The following is an 8,425-nucleotide window of genomic DNA, read 5'->3' as shown; positions in this document are numbered from 1 at the left end:
GGCAGTGGGGAACTTTGCCCTTCCATCATAGGAGTAAACGCAAAACGGGTGAACAATATGTTATTTAGTGGGTTTTGGTTTATTATTATTATTAATAGTCTATGCGCTTGTGGAAAGCAATATGTGAACGTGAATTTGTAATTTCAAGCCATGTGGATGACGCAAATATATAAAATTTCTAACTTTTGCATCTATAAATATTGTATGAGTTTTGCTTTATATGATGTTGGGATGGTTTGGAGCTTGTCTCACCACCATGTTTGAACGAAAAAAAGAAGAATAAAAGGATAAAGGTCATGTTGCTAATCGCAGGTTGTGTTTGCACACAAACATTTAGTTTTTGCAAACTGGGATTGCAATTTCAAGTTGTGTTTGCAAACAGACATTTAGTTTTTGCAAACTATGATTGCAATTGCATGTTGTGTTTGCAATTACTTAGTGACGGTTTGACAATTTACATTAGGGAAGTTGAACTTTCACATTTTGGAAATGTTCTTAAAATATAGGCAAGTTTTGGAAAATTTAATACCAATTTTTGGTCTTGGAATTATAGTAAAAATAGTTGATAATTAAAATATTATCACTTAAAAGAAAATTTTTAATTTTTTTTTTGTCCTAGCCTGAGCGTAAACCAAACACAAGATAATACTATTTTTGTTATCCAGCTTCTTAGTCCGACGCAGTGCCAAACGTAGGTCAGTACTTAATCCAGCTTAGACCAAGCCAAACCAATCCAAGACAGTGCCAAAATTTAGTTCAGTCCATAACAATCCGCCGTACCAAACAAGGCTTGAGGGGTTAAGCTAAATTTATTGTTAAAGGATTCAAGTAAATTATTAAGATAATGACTAACAGAACCCGACCCAAATTCCGCTTTGGAATCTGAGCCGAACCCTGTGCGTGTCCTACACCTGGCAGGTGCCGGGCACAAATGACCAAACTGCCCTTCTAATCCAAAACCAAAGAATTTCAAGCTCGACTTCTACCAAAAATTTGGCAGAGTCTTCCTTATAAATTGAACATTTCCCCAAAACATCCACTTGTCAAACAAGCATGTACAAATACAACCCAATTGCCAACATGTATCAAATTATATAAGAAATCAAAGCATCATATTATTCTGGCCTCAGGCCTCAGTAAATCAAATAAATCATTATGCTAATAAAATTCATCTCAAAGACTCCAACTCGTGGATGCACCTTGTAACACTAGGCTGCTTACGTACCTTTATTAAGTGATCAAACCACACGTAGTTCTTCCTAATACTTGTATCAATCATATACTGAATATAAATATGCTAAACACTGAACTCCCTTTAGTTTAGTTAAAGAATATCTCAGAACTGATATTCTCTCTACCTAGGCGTACCCCCATTCCTGATCATCAATTCCATTAATACCATCAATTCCCTCATCGTAGGCCGAGCCGCAACCTTGCAGGTCTCAGAGATACCACTTTCATCAGAGCCACAAATCCTCGCAGGCCAAGCCGCAATCCTCGTAGGTCTTGGAAGATACTGCTTCTATTAGAGCCGCAAATCCTTGCAGGCCGAGCCGCAACCCTCATAGGCCAAGCCGCAATCCTGGCAGGCCAAGCCACAATCTTCGTAAGTCTCGAAAATACCACTTCTATTCGAGCCGCAACCTATAAATAACCATCTATTCAACCCGTAACATGATTTAGATAACTCATTTCCGGTCAGGACTCGTTTACATGGTCAATCTATCACTTCTCAATGGGTGTAACTACCTCGGAAGACTCACAGTCAATCAAGGGGTCACACTGCCAATACTTGGTCAGCCAGGCTCGCGGGGCCCCCAACCTTCCATCACAATTCCGGGAGTCCCTAACGGTTCCAATATGCCTAGGACACATGTCTTGAGAGTTTGGTCTTGATCGATGGTCAGATTACTCACGATCGCATGATCGAGCAGTTATTGTAAACCTAGACCTAGTATTTCCGGAGTATCTGGGACTCCGTTTTACAATCCGTCGAATCTTATACGATTTTGGAATTACCTAGATCAACATATCCTAATTTGGACCCGATCCAATGCTCCGAGCATACTGAACTCGGATAACGCACAATAGGCGTAAACTCGTTCGATAGCCAAATGACATCCGAACTGAAATCCGAGCATACCTACACACTCCTGACAACCAAGAGATCGTATTGGAACACAAAGTACCTACGCTACAGTGTCCACACGCCGCCACACGAGCTGGCAGCGCGTGGGTGTCCTAAGTGTTACCCTCGATCCAAAAATCTCCAAATCGAGGGCCACCTACAGCTACTACTCAATGAGTTGAACACTTTATTCAACTACCGCAACATCCAATTCGGACGGCAAGTGGCCGGATTTTCCATCTAAAAACCTGCCAAAATCTGAGTTTCTAAATTGGAAAACCTAACTCAAAATCAATCCAATCCTACCCAACAGGAAGCTAGAGCTCGGAAAATAAGTGAGGAACCATACTTGGATCGAGGAATTCCGTCGCCGGAGCCGTCAGAAACGGTGTCTGAAATTTCGAAGGAAACCGTTTTCGGCTCGTGGCGGCGACATGGCGCCTCGTGGGGGCCTTCATCGAAGCATTCGCGGACCTTGGTGGTCATTTTTCGATGTGTCTCACGACTGGCGTGGCGAGTAGCACCGGCCAAAGCGTGGCGGTCTGTTTCGCACGAGGGAGAGGAGAGAGAGAGTCCACTCCAAAGGAGAGAGAGAGAGAGAGAGAGGTTTTTTAAAATTTGATATGGCAAATTACCATTTTGCCCCTTATCGTATCTTAATTGTATTTTCTTCGTTATAACTCCGATTCGAGCTCACTACGTGTCTACGGCCACGTTTCATCGCGCTCTACGCAACGATGCAATCAAAATTCCCAAATTCCTTCCTGGTCAAAAAGTCAACTTTTAAACCATATAAAATATTTCGGGGGTATTCTAGTCCTTTCCTTGAATAAAATAATAATTAGGAATTAATTAAGGATCGGGTTGTTACAATGACACTACAGAATAACACTGAGGCACAAATGATTAACATACACTATTATTTGCTTGGATATACATGTAATTAATTCAGTAAATTTATGAACAAATATAATCAAGAATGATGTCCTATTTAATTCTAAATTAAATCTATCCATAATTTCATATTAAGATTATTGATCACACAATCATGTCAATTAATCTTACTTGAAGCATGAATCTAACTAGTATTCTTGAATGAGTGATTTACACTAGACTTGGCAATTGTATTGTGTTTGTTGTACATGTTTGTGTCAACTCACTTTTCTTAACAGGTTGACATGACATAACCTGTTACGAAAACAGATAGAAAATACCAGATACGAACATGATTCGTTAAAATAACAAATGACACGACACGACCCGTTTCAACCATTATGAAGACAAGAAACATAAAAAATAAAATAAAACAGAAAAAAAAATCAAGCAGAGAGTAGTCAACGGAGGGGAGAAGGAAGAGAAGAAAAAAATAAGGATATATAAAATTACAAAAATATCCCTACTTTTAACGGGTATTCGCGAATTCACACGATATGACATTTTAGCATAAGGGTCCATCCATTTTCAACACAAGCTGTTAAGCCCTGACTTGAACATTGATTTTTTTTTTTTTTTGGGTATGAATTTTGTGTCGAATTAACGGATCATCTACAATATTGCTAGGTATAATTTACATTGACACTCCCATAGAATTTTGGTGTTGTCATAAAACCCCCTTTTGTCCAAAAATTGATGATAAGCTTTCTGCAAATGACAATTAATATCAAAAATTAGATAGCATATGCACATTTTGAGGTTACTTTTGTCTTTTAAAGAAGTGTTTTTAATGACATTATCAATTTTTTTAATGAAAAAGTAATAAAAAAAGATTTTGTAAAAACAATATAAAATCCCAACGAATATTAAGAATTTCTAAAACTTCACAGATATTTTATGAAAACACCCAAAAAACCTGTGTGACAGTCAATGTGAACAAATCTTTAGTAAAGTAGTGGAGCGCCTACCGTGGCTAAAGGTGGGCTACGCGGGCCTTGGCTTTTCAGTCGAATTTAGCTGCCAAGACAAGAAACAACTTGCCCCTCCAAGTGTCCCAATCTCCACAGACAAGATATTTCATCTCACTTATCCATCCAGTTAAAGCCCACTTATCCTGACTAAAGTCAAACACGATCGCAAGCCTCAAAATGTTCAAAAAGTCCAACGTCAACTCAAATAAAAAAATATTTAAAAACAAATTGGCCTTCTCGCAATCAAAATCTGCCACGTTATTAACCCAAAGTAAAACCCTACGCGGCAAAAAAAAAAAAAAAAAAAAACCCTAGTTACCGACTTAAAAACCCAAAAGGCCCAAACTCTCAATTCTTAAACTGCAGATCCCCCATCGATTTTTTTTTTTACCATTTTCACTTACCGAGCTCTCCACAAATTCACCTTCTTCTTCCCCCCAGGAAATCTCTCTGCTGTAGTAGAACTGTAAAATCTGGAAGACCCCATGCTCGAAAATTCAAAGTTACCGGAAAATCCAAGCACCGCCACAAGCAACCAGAATAATGAGGAGGTTGCTGGCGGCGGTGAGGCAGCCTCGGTTGGGTTTGAAGAGGAAGATAGGGCGGGACTTGAAGAGGGTTACCGGAACTGGGCCGGTAATCGGTGGCCTCGCCAAGAGACTTTGGCTTTGCTGAAGATAAGGTCAGATATGGATGCTGAGTTCAAGGAAGCAAGTATTAAGGTTCCTCTTTGGCAAGAGGTGTCCAGGTGAGTTTGCTTTCTCTTATTGACTTGGATTTATGCTTTCTCGGGAAAATCTGCCAGGAAAATGTTTATTTGTTTCCCCAGAAAATGAAGCTAAATTCAATTGCTTATATCTTGTTTCCTCATAACATTACCACTCGATTAAGTTAATGGGTTGTCAAGAAAATTATTATCTTTTAAGCTATTATTTACTCTTTTAGCAATTGGTAAGATGGAATATTTGGGATTGTGTTATTAGGAAAATGGGAGAGCTTGGACATAATAGGACCGGCAAGAAATGCAAGGAGAAATTTGAGAACATATACAAGTACCACAGAAGAACTAAAGAATCTGGTCGACCCAATGGCAAGGCTTACAGGTTCTTTGAGCAATTAGAGGCTCTAGACCACCACGATTTTGAACTTCCTCCTCCTCCTGCATCTGAAAAAGTTCAAACTTCAGTAGCAGATATAGCAACAAACCCAACAAATGTTGTTTACAACGCAATCCCATGTTCTTCTATTCAACATCCGGATTCGAGTTTTGTTGAAAACTCTAGTTCTACCACATCGTCTTCGAGCAAAGAATCTGAAGGCACCCATAAGAAAAAGAGGAGATTAACTGAGTTCTTTGAGAGGATGATGAATGAAGTGATAGACAAGCAAGAGAATTTACAGAAGAAGTTTGTAGAGGTATTGGAGAAGCATGAACAAGATCGAATAACAAGGGAAGAGGCATGGAAGATGCAAGAATTGGCTAGAATTAAGAGAGAAAGAGAGATACTAGTTCAAGAGAGGTCGGTTGCAGCTGCAAAGGATGCTGCTGTTCTTGCATTTCTGCAGAAGTTTTCAGAACAATCAGGCACAATGCAATTTCCAGAACAAGCATTTTCAGTGCATTTCCCAGCACAACCACCGTCATCAATGCAATTTCCAGAGCAACCGTCCCCAGTGCAACTTCCGGAGCAACCACCATCAGGACAATTTCCAGAGCAATCAACTCCAGTGCAATTGCCTGTTAACTCACAAGCCGACACTTTTATGGACAAGCAAGAAAAGACAAATGATGCAAATGTTGTGCATATGAGTTTGGATAAGCAAGAAAGGAATAATGGTAGAAGTTATATGCATATGAGCTCTTCACGGTGGCCTAAAGAGGAAGTTGAAGCTTTGATTAAGATCAGAGCTGATTTTGATTTGCAGTATCAAGAAAGTGGACCTAAAGGGCCTCTGTGGGAGGAGATTTCAGCAGCCATGGTAAAGCTTGGTTATGACCGGAGCGCCAAGAGGTGCAAAGAGAAGTGGGAGAACATAAACAAATACTATAGGAGAATAAAAGAAAGCAACAAAAAAAGGCCTGAGGATTCAAAGACATGTGGTTATGTTCGCCTGCTGGATGCTTTGCACAATAAGAAGACTCATAGCATTGAGAGTCAAGTTAACTCTACTTATGAATTGAAGCCTGAGGAGCTATTGATGCATATGATGGGTGGGCAAGCAGAGCAGCATCAGCCGGAAACAGTGACTGAGGATGGTGATAGCGAGAATGTTGATCAGATTCAAGGAGATGATGAAAATGCAGATGGAGATGGATATCAAATTGCATCCGGTAATCCTTCTTCAATGGAAATTATGAGCTGAGGTTCACAAACATAAGAAGTCCTTCCTGAAAGCTTAAGTTGGTGTGCGTAATGTTAGAAGTGAGTTGGGGAATGTTGTGGCTACGGCAGCGTTGTGGGTTAGATTTTGGTTTTGAGAACTTTGTTTTAGTGTTGGTGTAAGATGGTGTCTACAAACATATCTTGAGATTTATCATATGTTGAATCATGAGAGAGAGAGAGAGAGAGAGAGAGAGAGAGAGAGAGGTGGGGTTTGTAAATTAGTATGGCTTTGGTCCTGTTCAATCCCCATGTTTGCAGAAGTTGGAAATGGTTGGCTTGATTTGAATTAATAAAGACCTGCACCAGTGGTCCTGTTACAATGAATAGCTCCATTTCTTTTTTAAATCTAAGAAAGTGGTTATTATTATCACTCGTGGGCAATCAATCTATTCAACTTCAAGCAATCGCCTTGCCATAATATCACCTGTTGTCTTCAGACCAAAAAAAAAAAAATCACCTGTTGTCGATGCAATGACTTTAAGTATGGATTAAAATTTAATCATCCTCCTTAAGTTTTAACTCAATCATTATTGTCCGAATTCAATCATTCTTTTTTGTTTGTCTCCCATGGATTTAAATCTAAAAATAAAATAATAACGCTCATGTTAGTCAAAGTGAACAGTAGTTAGTGTTTTGCTTTTGTCTTTAACAGTGGTTAGTTTTCTTACGTTTGAAGTTGGTTATATGTGTCTTTTTCTGTCCTAAAGTATAATTTAGTAAATTTATTATGCTCGAAATGTAAAATAGTTGGAGTAGCTATAATCAACCATTGTTGAACTACAGAGCACAAACTAATCCTTCACGTTGATGTCATAATCTCTGCTTTTGACACTTTCAATCATGATTATTATGATTTTAATATTAAGACTTCCAATCCAAAATGAGTTTGAAATAAAGAATTAAAGAATGAACATAATTTTTGGAGATGTGAAGCCTGAAGGCTACACAAACACAGAGCTTCTACGAGAACTTGCTTGAGACAACTTCAGTATTACTCTTGATACTTCAATTTTTCTACTACAACTCACCCTTGATCTAAAGTAAATATAATGTCTCGCCATAACATTAACTCAACATTAAACTTAATCACAATCAGCATATCCACTAACCTTGCATTGACTCTAATTCATAAACTAAGTAATAATAGCTAAACTCTTTAGATTCTAACTCTTTATTTCCTTAACTTCTAAGATTTCAGAGGGACAGATCCTTGATCCACTACTAGCAACATCAATATTGTCTCCAACTTAACCACCTATTTAGCGAGTGTGGGGTTTTATACAAAAGACCTCGGTGTTATTAGGAGTGGAACAATTTATTATATGAGATTTTCTATTTTGTTAAGTTTCCAATATAGGACTCGTATATTCTTCAACATATATCTCATTGTCATCGCGATGCTTCAATTCTCAATCTTTGATTGCCTTCACGCCTCTCAATCCTTTGACCCAACGAGGGCTGCATTGCTCAACTGATCAACTTTTTCTCATTTTTTATCATTCATAGAGTCAAATCGCTCCATTTTTTTTTTCCCTTTCTTTTTTCTTTTTCCTTCATGGAGCCAGATCCCTCCATCTTTCATGTTTCTTCAATTTGGGTGCACATCTGTCCCCATTTTCAATTTTAGGAACCCTTGTCCCAATTCTTCATGTGCCTTTTTTTTCTTCGGTCGGCATCATTGTCCTTAATTTATTCGGCATCTATGTGCGTTCCTCTCTCGGCATCTTTGTGCGTTCCTCTCTCAAGGGTTCATTTACCCATAGCCAAAAAAAAAAAAAAAAATGTTCTTGCATACTTTCATTAAAGATCATGTCTCACGACTTCGAAAACTTCTATTCCTCTTACTTGCAACACACACAATAATCCCTTCTTTTTTTTAATACAAATTTACCGACAAAGTCATAGATCAAGACTCTTTCTTTATGGCATCATTGTGCCATCACTTCTAGGGTTCATTTTCCCATCATTCGTCCATCTTTTTTCAGCATCAATGTATCATTCTCTCATTG

At 38.5% G+C, this 8,425-nt stretch overlaps 1 protein-coding gene and 1 long non-coding RNA gene across 2 annotated transcripts; one reads left to right on the top strand and one right to left on the bottom strand.

Annotated features, from left to right (window-relative positions):
- Positions 1-3,479: 3,479 nt before the first annotated feature.
- LOC148920781 (uncharacterized) lies at positions 3,480-4,236 on the bottom strand. The gene is made up of 2 exons (XR_016128605.1): positions 4,030-4,236; positions 3,480-3,769 (listed from the first exon to the last, which is right to left on the bottom strand). It is a non-coding gene; the product is annotated as an uncharacterized LOC148920781 (long non-coding RNA).
- A 143-nt stretch (positions 4,237-4,379) lies between these two features.
- Positions 4,380-6,742, top strand: LOC103332080 (trihelix transcription factor DF1-like). Its single transcript, XM_008234775.3, has 2 exons — positions 4,380-4,780; positions 5,016-6,742. The coding sequence occupies exons 1-2, from the start codon at positions 4,518-4,520 to the stop codon at positions 6,394-6,396; spliced, it is 1,644 nt and encodes a 547-aa protein (XP_008232997.2). The 5' UTR covers positions 4,380-4,517; the 3' UTR covers positions 6,397-6,742.
- Positions 6,743-8,425: the final 1,683 nt, after the last annotated feature.

The sequence above is a fragment of the Prunus mume genome, linkage group LG1 (assembly GCF_029339155.1).
Source record: "Prunus mume cultivar Tortuosa linkage group LG1, ASM2933915v1, whole genome shotgun sequence".
Lineage (NCBI taxonomy): Eukaryota > Viridiplantae > Streptophyta > Magnoliopsida > Rosales > Rosaceae > Prunus > Prunus mume.
The sequence above is the reverse complement of the archived record's forward strand: the minus strand, read 5'-3'. Positions and strand labels throughout refer to the sequence as shown.

Bases quoted from the DNA above. Each gene is read 5' to 3' on its own strand.
- LOC103332080 (XM_008234775.3), top strand. From the start codon at position 4,518: ATGCTCGAAAATTCAAAGTTACCGGAAAATCCAAGCACCGCCACAAGC. The intron at 4,781-5,015 runs GTGAGTTTGCTT...TTGTGTTATTAG, and splicing joins CTTTGGCAAGAGGTGTCCAG to GAAAATGGGAGAGCTTGGAC.